General features: G+C 44.8%; 1 protein-coding gene across 4 annotated transcripts in view; it reads left to right on the top strand.

The window, feature by feature from the left end:
- LOC144944586 (CUB and sushi domain-containing protein 1-like) overlaps positions 1-19,602 on the top strand; it is a 785,462-nt gene that overhangs the window by 497,314 nt on the left and 268,546 nt on the right. For all 4 annotated transcript variants that reach the window (XM_078872870.1, XM_078872887.1, XM_078872877.1 and 1 more), the window contains exons 14-19: positions 359-685; positions 3,168-3,362; positions 5,386-5,524; positions 8,316-8,503; positions 9,553-9,741; positions 12,643-12,759. In XM_078872870.1, the coding sequence (XP_078728996.1) occupies positions 359-685; positions 3,168-3,362; positions 5,386-5,524; positions 8,316-8,503; positions 9,553-9,741; positions 12,643-12,759 (1,155 nt within the window). The remainder of the gene's footprint in view (positions 1-358; positions 686-3,167; positions 3,363-5,385; positions 5,525-8,315; positions 8,504-9,552; positions 9,742-12,642; positions 12,760-19,602) is intronic.

Here is a 19,602-nt window from a genome sequence, read left to right as displayed (position 1 = left end):
CCACTGTATTTGAAGTATTGCACGCTACCAATAGGTAACTATTCATATGAAAATTCAAATTAAACTGTTCATCAGAAACCCCTTTTTAACAGAGATTCTTATAGGGACCCGTGGTGTTAAGGGCAGCATCTGACTCTAATCCGCGGTCTCTCTCTGACCTCTATTGACGTGCAACGTAGAAGGGCCATTGCCTGAAACGTCGCCTGTGATATATGTTTTAACTTGCACGGACACGAATGTGTTAGGTTTTTATTTTATTTTAAGTAGACATTATACTTTCTTTATTTTAATCCTGTATGCAGGTCAAGGATTGTGTAGGTGACCTATGAAACCCACTACTCCATTTCTCACCTTTCAGTTTCGTGCTTCTTCAACTACACTGCGCCGGTTGGCATCGTACTTTCCCCCAACTACCCGGACGGCTACGGGGGATACCTCAACTGCGTCTGGCTCATCATCACCGAGCCCAACAGCCGCATCCACATCACGTTCAACGACTTCGACGTGGAGACCCCGTTCGACTTCCTGACCGTCCGCGATGGCGAGGAGGAGGAGGGCGACATCCTGGGCACGTTCACGGGGAGCGCTATCCCGTCGCACCTGTCCAGCAGCGGGCACGTCGCACGCCTCGAGTTCCACACGGACCACTCCATGTCCGGCCGTGGCTTCAACATCACCTACAACAGTGAGTTCGCTCGCTCACGCACTCAGTCTTCATGCTTTGTCGGGGCCCCCTCACCCTCTTTGCTCACAGTTTGGCTCTTGAGACACGGGGTCAATAGTGCCAGGGTCAAATGTACCGGGGTCAATCGTGCATACCGGGGTCATCGTCCCAATTTGACGAAATTCGTCAAGTGAACAGTGAAATTATGCAACTTAAATATTGTTAAACAGTAGTCCTTCGGATAAAGTTTTTAATCCGTTCCACGAAAATTACTGTGAACCGAAATGAGTGTTAATCAAATATAGTGCAAGAGAGCTGTTTCCACCGCCAAAACAGAAGACGTTACAATGTAAACAAAGCCAGTCGAGGTCTAAACGCTCATAAATGGGAGTCGCTGATTGGCTGAGGGCGTGGCTCAACCCCACTTTAGGAGCACTCGGATTGGCCGAAATTTGGCGCCCGCGTGAATAACGTAAACACGTGACCGTTAATCAGAATGTTAACGTTAAGTCGAAACCGTAGGGTCCTTTGGGAGGCGAAACGTTAACCGAAAAAAACGTTAACCGATGTCACTTAACCAGGGGACTAGGGTACATGAGACTCGGTGGAGCTTTCCTGGGGTCAACAAGCTTAAATAACACAAAACAACCGGTAAGAAAACTTATCCAGGCCTGCCTTTGCTGACTGGCCGATAGGACACAACCAGATCGGCCAATCACGATGGGAGCCAATCTTAATTGGATCGCTATCGTATGCACCATCGGCGAGCGGAGGCTGCTATTCTGAAACCAAACTGACCGTGCACCCCACAGTGGCCGAGATTTAAAAAAATAGCAACCCTCTTCACTTCCAACTACTGTACCCCACTGTTGCTTCTTTCTCAATTCAGCCGCCAGTGGCGATTTGGAATACGGTCACCGGGCGGCTTGAGTCACACTAAGCATTAGGAATGCATTGTTTCACACCAGCGTTTTATTTACATACGTGAGATAACGTAATGAGCTATGCAGCTCGTGGCTTAATTTTACTGGCAGTAAATTTCCACGTCCGGACATAGCATTGCACACACGCACGCGCACACACACACACGTTGGTGGGTATTACATTTCCAAGAGCCACATTATTCAAGCCGCTGCATAAAAATGTGAAAGTGCCTCCATAATGAATAGCGGTTACAGTATTTTAAAATGTGTGGCCCTTCAGGAGATATACGAAGTACATATATTTCCCAACCCACACATTTATAGAAATCTCAAAACATTAAGAACCTTGAGCATTTTCTAGATATAAAGTAAGTGCATTAAAACATGTTTTTGTTGCTGGCATTTGCTTTGTATAAGAATACGGGCGAGTGCATCAGTTAATGCAGTCACACTTACAATTCACACATTTATTTTGCAGAAACTTGTTGGGTCAGGCAAGGCGGTACTCGGTAGAAACAAAATTCAACAAAGGGGGGTCACAATAGCCAAAAAACAGGGGTTGAGAGCCACTGGCTTAGTGAACGGTCAGAAAAAAAAATCAGTGGCCTTGGGCAGTACCCCCATCGCTCGAAGCGACGGTGCCCGGTGGGCAACGGTTAACGGCTGGGGACCCGACAGAAGTGAAGCGTGGTGGGAGCGGGGTGGATGGGGCAGTCCGCCGACGAGCTGGAACAATGAAATGAGCTCGCCCCCCCCCCCACCGATGTTGCAAGGTGGATCTGTTGCATGGCGGTGATCGTGAGGCTGTTGCGTGGATCGGGGGGAGGCTTTCATTCCAGCAGGGGGAACGGATCGATCGCTTCTGATGGTGACGGCAGCAACGTTGGGATTGTGGGCCCATTCATGGGTGATTTAAAGGCCCCGTTAGAATTTTCGCTCTTGGCATTTGGAAAGGGTGATACTTTGACATTATTTAAAACAAACCCTTGCTCGTGATTTAAGATCCCCACTGTGTACTTACGTCGACGCACTGTATTGATGTAGCGTAACATTTTACGGCTAACCCCCAGTTATCCATGGAGGGATTAACCAGGTTGTTGATTCACCGTTTTCGGGGGGAAAAGTAAAAGTGATGTCTTTAAGTGACTGGTTTAATTATTAACTGCTCATCGCTTGTACCCAGGAGATCACAAATGTCCTCGAATAAACCGATTACTTTAAGAAACATTAAAACCGACACGTTTTACGTCTTCACACACGCGAAACGTCGGCAAACAATAATGTTAAACAATGATGAGTGCACGCTTAAATCCTATCGTACTTATGTTTTTCATTGTTTGTGTTTTTTATTGTATCTGGGCAAAACGTCCCTCAATCACCCCGAATAATACGGAGTGGACTTTTTTTTAGCTGTCTTTTTTACAGTTACATGTCAATGCATATGCTTATTGATATATGACCAATTGTTATTTACCACTATCGTGTATGAATATATCTCAATAAAAATACAAACGGAGATAAATCTGCTCCGTTTTTTCAATGTTTTCCCCCTGGAATGCTTCACATTTCATTCACTGCAGCCTTTGGTTACAACGAATGCCACGACCCTGGAATTCCCATCAACAGCCGCCGCTTTGGAGACAGCTTTACACTCGGCAAGTCCGTCTTCTTCGTGTGCGAGAACGGATTCATGCGGACACAAGGCTACGAGAGCATCACGTGCGTGCTGCAGGACGGGAATATACACTGGAGCTCAACCATACCCAAGTGTGAAGGTAATTTTGCGCTTCGTTAGACATTTGGCTTTCACCAAAATCCCTCCTCCACTAATGTGCGCATGTCACATTTCCATGCTCGAAATCAGAGACCGGCATACGGATGTGAAACTGAGAGTCGTGCTGGAATGGAGTTCTCGCCTTATTTATCAAAATTGCATTCTCTACGGCCCTCATCTGTCGCCAAGAGGATTTCCATTGCGGACCGTAAATTAATCTGAAATTAATCGTAAACGGGGACTTTTTCTGAGCAAAAAAAAATAAATGCTCGTAAAAAAAGTTGTTGGGTTCCATGTCGAAATGTCTGTGAATTCCTAATTTTTACGTTTATTACCACTCTGCTCGAAGTGACTGAAAGGGCGATTCGCCCGCTTGCCATTTGGGAAGGCTGACTTTTGCAGAAGGGCTGATCACTCGACATTTACGCTTCCTCTCGTAACGGGCTCTGGATGTCTACGATTCCTGTGCGGCCAATTCAAAGGGTTAAAAAGGGCAATTTGAAGTGGAAGTTTCGATGCAAATCCTGCTGGGTAAAAAAAAGCCCGGCGCTCAATGTGGCGTTTAAACACGAGGACTTTGGAAGCAGCGCTAATCTCAGGACTTCGTTTGCGAAAAGTTAAGTGAGCATCTCCATAGAATTATCTTGACCCTCGTAATATTTCCAGTCTGTAAATAACTATTGAGTTTTAGCTCAATCTGGAAGTCTCATATGTAGTTAACTCTTTAGGAGATGTCTCTTCATGTACAGCATCTGCATGTCCTTAGAAGGGGCCATAAAGAGCGCTCCTCATGCATTGCCGGCACCTTATAAACGTTCACACTCTTCAGAGTTTCCTTCAGCACATAGTTCTTGTTCTCAAGTAAGAAACACATTTTGCATTTGTAAATTGTCATCTCTCCTGTTAATCGTCTGTTAAACTGGATATTTGACTCTTACAATACACTATATGAATAATACAATATATAACGACTTTCATGAAATGTGTCAAGGCTTAAGTTAAAGTTGTTACGGTATATCTTTAATAGATATTTTAAATCCATTAGATCGCAACTTTGTCACGTTACATAGCCGCACTTGAAGCGTTTAGCAACTGTTGTGTAACTCGCGTTACACAACAGCGACAATGACAACGATGCTGTCTCCCTCTCGGCTGCCCCCTGTGTGGCGTCTCCCGTCGAGCTCGTCCACGCCGACACGGCGTGTGCGTCCACGCTGTGTCGGCGTGCGTGTCCACGCTGTGTCAGCGTGCGTGTCCGTGCTCGCGAGGCCGCGTTTAGCAGCCACCTCCGTCGGTGTTTGCGGTTCCGCGTGGAGGGGCTGCGATCAGTGGGCCAAGATTCCATCACGCCCAACATTGTTTGGAGAGGCCTCTGCGGCACATTGCATTGAAGTCGCTGAAAATTTCCCGTGCATTGCCACGTACAAAAAAATAATAACAAATTCTGACTTTATTTTTGGAAGCCGTGTACATAAATAATAGCTGTGTGTTCCAGCAGCATGATGCCGCTGGCATGGCAAGTGATTTTATTGTGCAGGTATTTTGTTGTCAACTCTCATGTTATCTATTCTAAATTAAATGCGTATTTATAAGCAGCTATTGATTATTTACTATAAATTAACGGCGGTTTGTTCACCGGTGCAATGTGGTATGCTTTGATTGCATAACGTCTTTCTGGTATAAAATAGGATCGAGATGTCAATGAATTCATCCTGTATTTCAGATAGAGGTGATTTTTTTTTGTATTCAACACAAGTGGAAGCGCATTAATTCATTTCAAACTTCTCATCCATGGGACTTTAAATAATTTAACAATGGGAGGAGGAGAGGAAAATAATACGAATGGATGCTCCTTTGTAAATCATAGACAGTGATTTATGTGCGTAGCCTTATTTCTGATATTGGTGTGAGGTTATTTAAATAAAATGCCAAGGCGATGATTGAAGGTGAAGGGACAACATTTTGCTGTTGAGATATTGCCGTGAGTGGCGTGCTAAAGCTCTTGACGTGAATCATTATTCCAGCTCCCTGCGGAAGTCATCTGACGGCGCCCAGTGGCACCATCTTCTCCCCCGGATGGCCCAGCTCCTACAAGGACTCCCTCACTTGTGAATGGGTCATAGAGGTGAACAAAGGGAATGCCATAAAAATTACATTCCAGAGGTAAGTCCATTCCATTTTTATATCCAGTATAACGTTTAGTCATTATTAATCCCATTTTTTTTCTATTCCCAAGGCCATGTATAATTGAACGTTTTAATGCAATGCTGTATATGCGTATGCCCTTTGTAGATTTTTATTTCACAAGTAATGCGTAACAGTGTGGTTTCATTTACTTTACCAGCGCAAGAATGCACCGGACTTTTTTAGGGTAATTTTTTTGTCGGTAATGTTTTTTCTTCGTTCAGATTTGTGATGAGAAATTTTCCGCTTTACTATCAGCAACGGGGACACTCGCCGCGTAGTGTGTTTCAGCCCCTTCGTCAGCACGGGGACGTTGCCCTTTGCCGCCACGTGGTGCGATCGCGTGCATTCTTTGAATGTTAGATTTTAACGTAAGCCGTGAACTTCAAATGGAATGGAGACGATTTAGGCAAGACTTTTTTGGGTGTGAAACATTCGTCGGGCTCCATGGATGCTTCTTCCAAAATTATAACACCCCATTTCCTTCTTTCAGCTTGATTTATAACATATATTATCTTTTGCACAAATTTATATTTTTCCAACCTGAAGTGTACCAACACGCTATAGGGATGACAGGGGAAGGGGCGAGAGTCTTCTGAGCCCTTTGCTTTACAAATTCTTTTGGCACATTTTTTCGTTATCCTTTCATGCTGGTTTCAAATTGTGAAACTTCACAGGTTCTAGTAATACATATTTAAATGAACCTACGTGTCAAATTAGGGTTTGGTAAAACATGAAGTGCATTGGGTAGTAGAAGTCATACCAAGCAGGCCAAGGCCTCAGGCATGATGTTAACTACCTCGCCTGGTATACAGGAGGTCGTGGGTTCGATCCCGACTCTGACGCCTCTATATTTGGAGTTTGTGTGTCTCTCTCTCCCCGTGGTCACGTGGATTTTTCTGCGGGTCATCCGGGTTTTCCCTCCACATTTAGCAAGAACATGCGTTTAGAGCATTTGGCTGCAATACATTTCCACCCAACGATAGGCCACTTCGTTGAGCTATCGATTGTGATAGCCAGCTCGCTTCTGAAAAAGAGCTACATAGCTCAGTGAGCCTTACCTGGTAAAATAAAAAATTGTTTAACAGTTTAAAAATCTGAATCTGTATTTATCCTGGAGGAACCCGATGAGCTATAAAGCGCTTTTTTCACAGATGTCCAGTAGAGGCACAGGGTAAGAACGTTACGACAACAGTACAAAAACATGATAGCAGTGCAAAATACAAGAAAGGTAAACAAATCAGCCCAACACATACATTAGAGTGCTCGTGGAGGCACACCAGACAGGTCATTTGAATCGGTCCTCAAGCTCAGGCAGCACAACTCAGGGTCATTCATATCGGAGTCAACTCTCCATTGTGCAGGGGAAGTCGGGGAGGCGGATGGCCTGGGAAAAACCAAAATCGCGGATAGTGCAAAACTCGCCCGAGTTAAAATACGACATCGCATTCGTCGTTCAGCTCCGTAAACTGGAGGTGAAGGCGTGGAATGTGTCGTCGTCGCCGTGTGTGCTAATGGCTTCTTTTAGGTCATCCGTTTTACCCGCCGATACGATTGTGGCTACTCGACCACCCCGCCAGTGGCCCTCGGTGAGCGTGCTGCAGCTCGCGATAGAACCGGCGCACGAGTTCAACGCGCCAATGAGCACAGTGACCCGACCTCGGATAATCGGGCGTTTTCGCTGCGTTTCAAGGTTGTGTGTGCCAACGTTGCGGTGCTCTGTGTGGTACAGCGAGGACATCAACAAGAGCGCATCCACAACTCAACGTGGCAGGAAGGAATCCTCGCTGTGGCCCTTCACGCCGTGTTTTGACCAAATTTTCAAATCCTCGCGGTCCTCTCAACAAAAGTTGGAAGGATATCTATATTTTAAAAAAATGATGGACAAGGTTATCTATTCTGCTGTTCGTCGTAATATTCGCTCACTCGTGTGGATAGTAGAAGCGGTGGGGTGCGCTTTTTGTCAGCCTCTCACAATCGCGTGTGTCAGGTTCACTTTGCCCGGACGTTGACTGTCAGTGCGAACGTGCATTTGCCGAACACGCAGACCTTCGACGATTGCAATGCACGTGTGTGAATCTTCCGGTTGTTACAGATCTTTGGATGGTGTTGTGTTGCTGATTAAAGAGTAAACGTGGGCCAGGTTACAGGCTTCTTACACGAACCCACCTCTGCCTTTAGGAGGTCCAGTGAAATTAGAACTGCTGCCTATGTGACGTTAAATTGTTTCGTGTATTTATTTAGCCTAATGATATACTGTAGTTCACAATCACAATCTGAATCTTTATTTATCCTGGGGGAATCCGATGAGCTACAAAGCTTTTTTTTTACAGATGTCCAGTAGGGGCGTGAGTCAGAAAGTTACAACAACAAACCATACCAAAAACACGATAGGAGTGCAAAGTATAGGAAAGGTAAACAAATCACGAAAAAATAAATACGTAACATAGATAAAGTATACAAGTGGAAATTGCACAAGTACGCCGTACCTCCAATAAGCACGGTTGGTTACGTATGGTGCAAAAGAAGGTCAACATACGTACATACAATTCTCAAGCTTGGGCAAGGCAGCAAAATAACAACAAAAACAGACCACACCAAGGCAATACACAGGCCCTCAATAAAATTGTACATTAAACACACACCACTGTTGTAGTGGATAACACATCACTGCTCTAGTTGATAACACACCACTCGTGTAGCTGATAACACATCACTGTTGTAGGTTCCAGACTGAGCCCAACCACGACCTGACTCCCCCTCCCTGAAGGTTCCAGACTGAGCCCAACTACGATGTGCTGGAGGTGCACGACGGCAGCTCGGCGTACTCCCCGGTGCTCGGCGCGTTCCACGGCACGCAGGTGCCACTCTTCCTCGTCAGCAGCGGAAGCCACCTTTTTCTGCTCTTCACGACGGACAGCAGCCACTCCGGGATGGGCTTCCAGCTGCACTACGAACGTACGTCCCCGTCTCCCCACCCCTCCTCCCCGCTCTCGCCGGCAAGTTCCGCCGCGTGGAGCTCGATCCGCTCGCAAATCGCGCACTCAAATAAGGAAGAGGAATGTTCGAGAAACTCGTTTTATGTCGGAGCCTCGACATAAACGGATCGCCCCGCACAATGGATAATTAAAGTGTCGGTGGGGGGAAAAGAAAAAAAAACCCTCGGGTGTCACACTGATAATCGGGCTTCAGGTAAGGGTTGTAACTTCGTTTTAAATGTGAACATGGCACCCTCTGATCTGTAATTCCTCACACGCGTGGAACATGAAGGGCGTTTGACCTTTTCGAGGTGGAGGCGCAGTGGGAGAAGCTTCGTGCACCCAGCCCCTCGCCGCTGCCGTCCGGCTGCTGCACGTTCTCCTCACTTTGTTGGCGACGTGACGGTCGACGTTGGATACACAGAGTATTGCCATGCAGCGGGTGTCGCGGGAATTTCGCGCGTAAACGTCTTAATGCGTCGCCTGTATTCGTGGAGCGCATTAATTTCGAAGTATCGAAATTAATGTGCTGCGATGCTTAAAAAAACGATTTGTATTGTCACTCAAAAAGTTTCCGCACACCCGCCCCCCCCACCGCGTAATTAGTTTGTATTACCCCTTTGTCAACGTCGCACATGCTGTGAGCGCCAACAAATGGAAGTGTGAGTGCACGTGTGTGCCTTTGTTACGTGTATGGGGAGCGGTGGTGCAACGGTTAGCGCTACGCTGCGCTTCTAAACCCGGCGACCCGAGTTCGATTCCTGCTCACGCCCAACACCAGTGACGATTATCTGAATCGGCGCTAGCCCCCCCCCCCCTTTGTTCGACTCAGCCTCAAATGAGTACCTGGTGCAATGTGTAAACATCGCCACTAGAGAGACAAAGGCGGCCGGGCGTGGTGCTGGCCAACCATCCCCTCGTGTGCCGTGCCGTCCTTCATCGGTGGTACTCGCTAACAGCACTTTCCGCAACAGTCTGTTAAGGCTATACGGGGGGCCCTTGTCTTTTGTACGTGTGTCCACATTCTAGGGGTGACGTGGGACGCGCACTCCTGCCCCGATCTGCCCGTTCCGGTGCACGGCCGGCGACTGGGGGGCGATTTTTCCATCGGCTCGTCCGTGGAATTCTCCTGCGAGCCAGGATTTTCACTCAGCCACGACCTTCCTCTGACCTGCCAGGACAACCACCAGTGGACACAGCAGCTGCCGACCTGCGACGGTGATGCTCCACACCAGCGCTGTTCGGCTGTCCAGTGGGAAATGCCAAAGCGCTCTGATTTATTTTTTGGAGCTGCAGCATTACCAACGGATGTCACGCGTGGCACCAAGTCACCGATTATTTTAGGGCACAAAAACGCGGAAGCAGACTGCCTGCGCGAACTGGCGTGGACAGAATTTTGTGCAATACGGTCGCGTCAAATTACGTAACGGTTTCGAGAGAAAACGCGGAGGAAAAAAGCTACGATTCGAGTTTTGGGTAAAAAAAATTGGTGTGTGTGAGACCAGGAAAGATTGAAAAAACCCTCAGAGAGACCAGGATAGGAGTCTCATTTGGGTCACCGAAAATGATAGAAGAAAAAAAACCGAATAAATAATAACAGCACAGAGTAGAAGCAAAATGAAATCGGCGCACACAAATATAAAAAAGCAACCGTGTCAGGTCAGAGGGAGACCAAAATAATGTTGGCAGAAGAACATCACAGGTAGACTGCAAATGACGGGGAGCGGCAGCTGTAATTCCAGGATTGGTTTCCGGGAAGTCATCAGAGCTGCAACATCCTGGATATGATATCCAACCGATGATGATGATGTGCCTTATAAGTGTACCGTATGTGTATATATCGATGCGTACGCATACACTATATCTTTGTGTGCGTGGTGCTTTTTCACCTCGCGTTTCATTATTAACAGCGCGCTCTTGACATCGCGGTGCTGTGTACACAGGAAGTTATTTAATTTTGACAAAATATGACGCTGCATCATATCGCCTTATATTCCTGAATAATTAATATTATATCACTCGTTGCCCCTTATATTTGCTCTCGTTTTTTTTTTGCCGTTGAATGCAATTTTGTTGTAAAATGTCCCACCATTGTGCGACGAACGATTTCTCTTTCGCATTGTGCCGTGGATTAACACTCCGCTACTCAAGTGTGTGTTTTTGTTATGAGCATTGCGCCCGCTGGCAGGTCGGCCTCGAAATAATAATTCCCAGCCAATAAGAACAAAAGGCACGACAAGTGAACGTCTGCATTGGCCCGGGAACATTTTCGGAGGGGGAAAAATTGCGTCACGTGACGCGGGTGTTCGGCTTTCTTCGACGATTTGTCGTCTTTCTCAAGCCCTTCGTACGACCGACGGCTAAAATTTAAAGTGCCTGGTAATGACTTTAACAGCCAATTTTTTCTCTCTTGAGTTGAAAAGACCGGGAGTTACAATAGCAGCAGCAGCAGATGTGTGTGATTATGATGAATTATATGTAGGCTGTCAATATAATTATTGCACCATTAATCTATTCTTCAGTGAGTCCTGCTGAGGACAGTAGACTCGTCATTATATACCGTATTGTCGTGAATTCAGCTGCTTTATTCATTGCAGCACTATTATTTCCAGACAGCGCGTCAATGTGTTTACTTGATCATACGTGGTTGTACTATCAGCGTCTCTAATTGATACTTTTTCGTGAAAAAGTAGTTGGCGTAGTTTTACATTTGCCAGGCAATTGAATTGTAAGGACATTTTTAAGTGCAAACCTTGAACAGTTATCGGAATGTTTTCTTTTCTTTCAGAATCAGAATATATATTTGTACTGCAGGAGGAAACTGATGAACTATAAAGATATTTCCCACAGATGTCCAGTAGGGGCACGTGGTCAGAACGTTGAGGATGACACTTATACTTGGCTCAGGAGGACAGCTCTTTACTCAAAGCCACCTCTCATTGCCACTATCATTTATTAGCACTTTAGGATTGTGCATTGTTTAATCACCCCTTGGTGGATTAAGTGGTTTTAGGTTAGCAGCATATTTGCTTACTCTGTCAGAATCAGAATCATCTTCTTGGTTCTTTCGGTAAAGTCACGTAGAAGGGAAGTAATAAAATAATAAAAATAAAACATAATAAAATAATTCTCACGACGTTTCGGCCACAACGCAAGCAGCCGTCCTCAGGTGAAGAACATGTCTGTCGATAAGACAGAGTCTAAATGACACGTCTTAGGCTTGGAGTGTCTATTTAAGCTGTGAGGGAGGAGGAAGAGAGCCTTGACAAAATAATTTGCATTTGAAGAGGAATTTAGCATATTTATGGGAAATGCAGGAATGCGAATAGTTCTAATTGTGAAATGCGTGGGAGGTGGGCGGGGGGTTTTCAAAGTCATATTATGCCCATGCATTATGCAGGATTAGCAGCATCAAAGGGAGGGGGCAGGGGCAGCACCTATGCATGGGCATAATATGACTTTGAAAACCCCCCGCCCACCTCCCACGCATTTCACAATTAGCACTATTCGCATTCCTGCATTTCCCATAAATATGCTAAATTCCTCTTCAAATGCAAATTCTTTTGTCAAGGCTCTCTTCCTCCTCCCTCACAGCTTAAATAGACACTCCAAGCCTAAGACGTGTCATTTAGACTCTGTCTTATCGACAGACATGTTCTTCACCTGAGGACGGCTGCTTGCGTTGTGGCCGAAACGTCGTGAGAATGATTTTATTATGTTTTATTTTTATTATTTTATTACTTCCCTTCTACGTGACTTTACCGAAAGAACCAAGAAGATGAATCCCTGCAGTCACGAAAGCTTTAAATCGAGAATCAGAATCGTTATTTATCCTGGCGAAATCCGATGAGCTATGAAGTTTTTCGTCAAAGATATACGATAAAGAGTTGAGGCGTTTCAATGCTAAGAAGTTTTTTTTTCTTTCACCGTATTATGAGCAATTGCTTAATCTGGGAAACACGATAATTTTCTTACATTTTATTCACTATCTCACGTCGTTTTTCATGCGTGCGTGCATTCGTGTGTATGCAATTACCGGGTACACAAAGATGTAATCTTAACATTGTTGCGATGTGTGAGTAATGCCATTGATGCCATTTCCTCTCTCCCTCGCTTTAGCCCTGTGCGGAGGATATATAAAGGCATCGACGGGAACCATTCTGTCACCGAGATTCCCCAACTTCTATCCCAATTCCCTGAACTGCACGTGGACTGTGGAAGTGTCACATGGCAAAGGTACGGGATGCACACAGCAACACAACTCGAAATCATCCGGCAGCCCTTCTTGATGTTAAACTGGAAATGACAATGCACATATTCGGTTTTTTTTTCATTTGTGACGTAATCCAACATCTCTTTCATAGAGCATTGCAGCGACTGTTGAGCACATTGCATTCCGTATTTGAAGTTTTCACCATGTAGTCAATTTAAAGAGAAGAAATAAAAGGCTTTACCATTTCTGGCAATAACACCTATGTTGAAACACCAGACAGACCCGTCTGCATTAACCACACATGCTTGCGGTAAAACGTTAAAAACAAATATGCTTTGATAAATAATCGATGCATTGTCCTTGAAACTGATTGGCCTCCTTCATGGCCTCGTCTCGCCGGTGCTGTAGACCAAAGGGTGCTAAAATGAGAACTGTGCAAGAGCAATGCGAACACCAAAGAATGAATAGTTTACTGCTTAACCTGAGCTGTTAAAGATTATTTATAGTGTAGTGTGTTAACTTAGGCGCACACTTGTACTCGGAGGCAACACGTCTATTTAACACAACGGGTAACTCTGACAGGATAACAGCACATGGTGGTGACCACCACGGCTAACTAACTGACACTCGGAGAGACAATTCTATAGTCGGACCCGGAAAGCTGACGAGCTGCCTGGTCCACACGTGGACACTGGAGACCGAGGACCGAGGGCGGCGACTTCATTCCCAGAGTTGAGCGCCACGATCCCTCTCGGGACCCCGCTTATGACTCTCCTGGCGTGGCTGGCTCCGCCCTTGGCCACGCCCCCCTTCCAGAACCCTCGTGGGGACTCTGGATCCCCACCACGTGATCCTCTCACTCCCGACTGGGGCCCCTCTGCCCCCTCTCGTCCGGTCACGTGTCCTCCCGGGTTCACCTCGCTGTCACGTCCTGACGCGACCCCCTTCTCAGCGACACCCGGGCTCCGCCCTTACACGACCACCCCTCACACGGCACTGTCTCTACACCGCGGTGGCCCCCTCGAGGCCACCACAAAAGTATAAGAATGGAAGAGCTACACTGAGATTGCGTGAAGAAAATTAACATAAAAAATACGTGTCATAATTAATGCATCATTCGTAAAAAAAAAATTCTGAAAATGAGTTTATTTGGCATCAGTAAACTGGCACATTAATGATGACCAACATTTTCAATTTGGATCCACCCCCTGTGTTCTTTGTGGTCAGCCAGGTCATATCACGGTGGGGGGGGGGGGGGCTGGAGCTGATTGGTCTTCTACAATTACATGGCTGGAGGGAATGTCTGGACACATAACACGTATGACTACTTGTAAGCCTGCCAACCATGACATTACAGTCGCACTGGGCATGAATCTAAGAAAATTGCACCAAAGATGAGTGTGAAGCCTTGCCGCCTGTGTGCATCACAGACTGTCAAGCTGAGACGTGTTGGGAGAAAGTTTGAGTGCACTCCCCAGCCGATTTTTTTACGTGAATTTTAAGCCATAATCTGAAACTATTTTTCACGTGACAAATGGTTACATAAGATACCTCGTTGTACCGTGAACGAAACAAAAAGCGTTGTTCGTATTGTTCGAGTGAAGAGCAACGGTTGCATGCTTGTGGCGAATTAAAATGTAGTGGTGTCCATTGCCCTGTTTGCTCGACGCTGGTCATTAGGGGCCGTCCATAAATTACGTCACGCGATTTTGGACGATTTTTGACCCCCCCCTCGTCACACGGCGTCATAATAAGTCAGACCCCTCTCAAATATGACGTCACAAAGCTCTGCCCCCCCCCCCCCCCGGGATTCATATTATTGGTTCTTTCGGTAAAGTCACGTAGAAGGTAAAAATTGAAATAATAAAAATAAAACAATACAATTCTTACGACGTTTCGATTGCAAAACAAGCAATCATCATCAGGTGTGAAAACCACAGCAAGAAAATTTAAAAAAGTGGCGGTTTTTTCTTAACGTCAGCACCACGGACAGCAACTGGCGGTTTTTCAGGCGGACGAGTCCATCTATGCTCGGAATGGAGGAGAGGGGAGAGAAATAGAATGGAATGCGGTCTGAAAGTCACCGTAAACGTGAACAACAATCAATTAAGACCAGAAATTATTTATCAAATCCTTTCAATGATTGCTAAGCCAGAATCCATCTTCTCGGTTGAAATTGTCTCTGTGTTTGTATATGTGGATAGCCTCATGAACGAATCTCTCATAGTAGCCAGATGGCTTGCAGATAACCTCTGTCCTGGAGAAGTCAATGTCATGTGAGCCCATTTAATTATAACAGTGGTCTGCCACCGCTGAGGTGTTGGTCCTACCGTGTTTTAGGTCTGCTTTGTGTTCACGGACGTAGTCCGAGACATGTCGTTTGGTTTCTCCAATGTAACTGCTACCACAGAGGCAACTTAGTTTGTAGACGCCAGGGTACTGTATGTCTGGAATTATATCTTTTACAGATGGGACTAGATCACGGATTTTATGGACTGTGTTGAATTAGACATGCATCTTGTGTTTATTCAAGATTTTGGAGATCTTTTTTGTGACCCCCGCAATGTAGGGTAAGGTGATGGTTTTGAATGGCTCCTCAAGAGGGTCCTTCTTCATGGTTGGAGTGATGGCTTTGCGGATTGTGTAGTCGGAGTAACCATTAGTCTTGAGAGCTTGGTGTACGTGCTTGAGTTCACTGGCAATGTGTTCTTGGTTGGAGATGCATTGGGCTCGATGATGTAGAGTCTTGATGAGGGAATTCTTCTGGGATGGATGGTGGTGGGAATCCTGTTTTAGGTAAGCATCCGTATGGGTAACTTTCCTGTAGACAGAGTGGCTCATTGAACCATCAGGTCTCTTTTTTATTAGGAAATCCAAAAAAGGTTGCTTGCCATCTTTTTCGACTTCCATGGTAAATCTGATGGCTGGGTGTATGCTTCAAATCGCTTTAAACTATTGTGATTGCAGTGCATATTTAATGTGCCGCTGCACTCTGATGTAGGAGAAACATTTATTAAAACGTCTATTTAATTAAGTAGAACGTGTTGTCTATATGTATTTAAAGTTGAGCATTTTGATGTGACGTCACATTTCTCAAACCCCCCCTCGTCACACATCGTCACAAATGTCTGACCCCCCCTCCCCATAAATGACGTGCGTGACGTCATTTATGGACGGCCCCTTACTGATCAAAACAATATTATTGCTTTTCCTTATGAATTGTTCAAACGTATTTTTTTCCGGGGCACGCTAAAGAGAACATAATTTGGATACGGACAACTTCAAGCCTATGACGGAAATAATTTAAACGTTCAGTTGTATATTTCGTGCATATGGTACGCGCAGTGCCAATGTCCAATCAGGAGGCTGCGAGCACAAATCCCAGTTGCGGATTGACCTGGCCTTTCATCACTCTGTGGGTTGATACAATTAATAACCACATAAGTGACACGTCAACAGTTTGTCCACCCCATGGAGATTCGGGGGGAATGTTTGGCGCTTTTACTTTGGATTAGGGCCACCGGCAGAGATGGCTGTCACCCGGCTGCTCGTTTGAGCAGGGAGTAACACAAGGGGCTTGGATTGAGATGCAGAGTGCGGTGGTTAAACGGCTCAAGCGCAACACCTTGGCAGTTCCCACCGCTAATGTCTCACAGGGGAGACGGGAGCACATTTATTGGCATAAAACTTTGCATGGATATACAAAAAAGGAGCATTGACTTGTGTGTAAATTAGGCCCTTTAAATTGACTATCGTGCCGAGTGCGAAACTTACATTGTGTAGAAAGCAAACAATAAAGGTGAATTATATTTCACAAAGCGGAGCTTCGTCAGCCTGGCACATGGCGCAAAACGCCGGGCATCAGCCGAGCAATGCGGGGAACTGCCCCGCATTGGAGAGCATCGGAGAGCATTTGTACCCAGCTCTCTGAAGTTGCAATGGCAGCCGATTTGTATAAATTACCGAAATATTCGTAGAGAGTAACTGTGGATGCTATGATTCGCCGGATAAAGCTCGTGCGGTGCCTGCACCATTTGTTATTAAGGGGCCCTAAATTTAAAAAAACATATATATAAAAACACATTTTTTTTACTTGCATAGTAAAGTAATTTTTTTCATTTGCTATACAGCCAGAAAATACGACAAATCGATAACCTTAAACACCCAGTCGTTCATAAAAGTTGAAGGCGGTATAGTACTATAGTAATGGAGCAAGTGCAGAATCACTGAACCGGAATTGATAGCTTGAAAGCATATAGCACGGGGCACTTGAAAGTGCGGGGCCCGTAGCTACATGTGTAGATACTTTTGCTACTAGGATAATCCGGCACTGCAGAGCGGTGGAGCAGTGGTTAGCACACCGCACTATGAACCCAGCAACCCGACGTGATGTTTTATTTATTCGAATTTTTCACCGGGAAAATCGCTCGAGATGAAACATCTCGTATGAAAAGGTGTTCAAGATGCGATCGACACATAGACAGCAAACATGCAATGGCATGCACAGTGTTAAAATGTTGAAAATCTATTATACATTTGTACACTGATTATCACACCCAGTCAACCGCATGAATAAATACGTAAATATTCTTTGGTTCTTTTCGGTTAAGTCACGTCTAAAAATAAAATAATAAATTAAAATAACATATTACGACGTTTCGATTGCAACACAAGCAATCATCATCAGGTATAAAAGAAATAGGAACAAAAATCTAACTAGAAAACTATAGACAGACATACAAGCAGACAGACATCACAACGGCACACAGAGAGAGGACACAAATCGGCACAAAGAGAGGGGTCGTTTCTGTGACGGTCCCTTAAATATAGAGAGGGGGGGCGGGGACGGAGAGAGGAAGGGGGCAGAGAGAATTAGCATATCAGTGAGTGTACGGCAACGTACTGCTGTTGCAAGTAAGATGACAATGTGGAACGGGCACGCAAAATTGAAAACGGGCACGCAAAATTGAAAATTAGGAGACAGGCACACGAAAATTAAATAACCTAGCAAAATATCGAAATGTGATGTAATACAGCACAGAGAGTCGGTTAACACACAATTAACGCATAGCCTGGTTGATTACGTGTTTCAAAATTTGCTAAGTTAGAATTTTAAGTGTGAAAATTCCAAAGAGAGGACACAGGCAGAGAGAACAAATAGCCAGAAAGAAAAAGGATAAGCTTAAAACTTCCCCGTAGAAGTGGTTCAATCTTAATTTAGGAGCTTTCGTGACTGCAGGAATTATTCTTTGGTTCTTTTCGGTTAAGTCACGTCTAAAAATAAAATAATAAATTAAAATAACATATTACGACGTTTCGATTGCAACACAAGCAATCATCATCAGGTATAAAAGAAATAGCAACAAAAATCTAACTAGAAAACTATAGACAGACATACAAGCAGACAGACATCACAACGGCACACAGAGAGAGGACACAAATCGGCACAAAGAGAGGGGTCGTTTCTGTGACGGTCCCTTAAATATAGAGAGGGGGGGCGGGGACGGAGAAAGGGAGGGGGCAGAGAGAATTAGCATATCAATGAGTGTACGGCAACGTACTGCTGTTGCAAGTAAGATGACAATGTGGAACGGGCACGCAAAATTGAAAACGGGCACGCAAAATTGAAAATTAGGAGACAGGCACACGAAAATTAAATAACCTAGCAAAATATCTAAATGTGATGTAATACAACACAGAGAGTCGGTTAACACACAATTAACGCATAGACTGGTTGATTACGTGTTTCAAAATTTGCTAAGTTAGAATTTTAAGTGTGAAAATTCCAAAGAGAGGACACAGGCAGAGAGAACAAATAGCCAGAAAGAAAAAGGATAAGCTTAAAACTTCCCCGTAGAAGTGGTTCAATCTTAATTTAGGAGCTTTCGTGACTGCGGGAATTATTCTTTGGTTCTTTTCGGTTAAGTCACGTCTAAAAATAAAATAATAAATTAAAATAACATATTACGACGTTTCGATTACAACACAAGCAATCATCATCAGGTATAAAAGAAATAGCAACAAAAATCTAACTAGAAAACTATAGACAGACATACAAGCAGACAGACATCACAAAGGCACACAGAGAGAGGACACAAATCGGCACAAAGAGAGGGGTCGTTTCTGTGACAGTCCCTTAAATATAGAGAGGGGGTGCGGGGACAGAGAGAGGGAGGGGGCAGAGAGAATTAGCATATCAATGAGTGTACGGCAACGTACTGCTGTTGCAAGTAAGATGACAATGTGGAACGGGCACGCAAAATTGAAAACGGGCACGCAAAATTGAAAATTAGGAGACAGGCACACGAAAATTAAATAACCTAGCAAAATATCGAAATGTGATGTAATACAACACAGAGAGTCGGTTAACACACAATTAACGCATAGCCTGGTTGATTACGTGTTTCAAAATGTGCTAAGTTAGAATTTTAAGTGTGAAAATTCCAAAGAGAGGACACAGGCAGAGAGAACAAATAGCCAGAAAGAAAAAGGATAAGCTTAAAACTTCCCCGTAGAAGTGGTTCAATCTTAATTTAGGAGTTTTCGTGACTGCAGGAATTATTCTTTGGTTCTTTTCGGTTAAGTCACGTCTAAAAATAAAATAATAAATTAAAATAACATATTACGACGTTTCGATTGCAACACAAGCAATCATCATCAGGTATAAAAGAAATAGCAACAAAAATCTAACTAGAAAACTATAGACAGACATACAAGCAGACAGACATCACAACGGCACACAGAGAGAGGACACAAATCGGCACAAAGAGAGGGGTCGTTTCTGTGACGGTCCCTTAAATATAGAGAGGGGGGGCAGGGACGGAGAGAGGGAGGGGGCAGAGAGAATTAGCATATCAATGAGTGTA

Source organism: Lampetra fluviatilis, chromosome 2 (assembly GCF_964198595.1).
Source record: "Lampetra fluviatilis chromosome 2, kcLamFluv1.1, whole genome shotgun sequence".
NCBI classification, from domain to species: domain Eukaryota; kingdom Metazoa; phylum Chordata; class Hyperoartia; order Petromyzontiformes; family Petromyzontidae; genus Lampetra; species Lampetra fluviatilis.
This window is presented reverse-complemented; position numbering and strand designations above follow the sequence as displayed.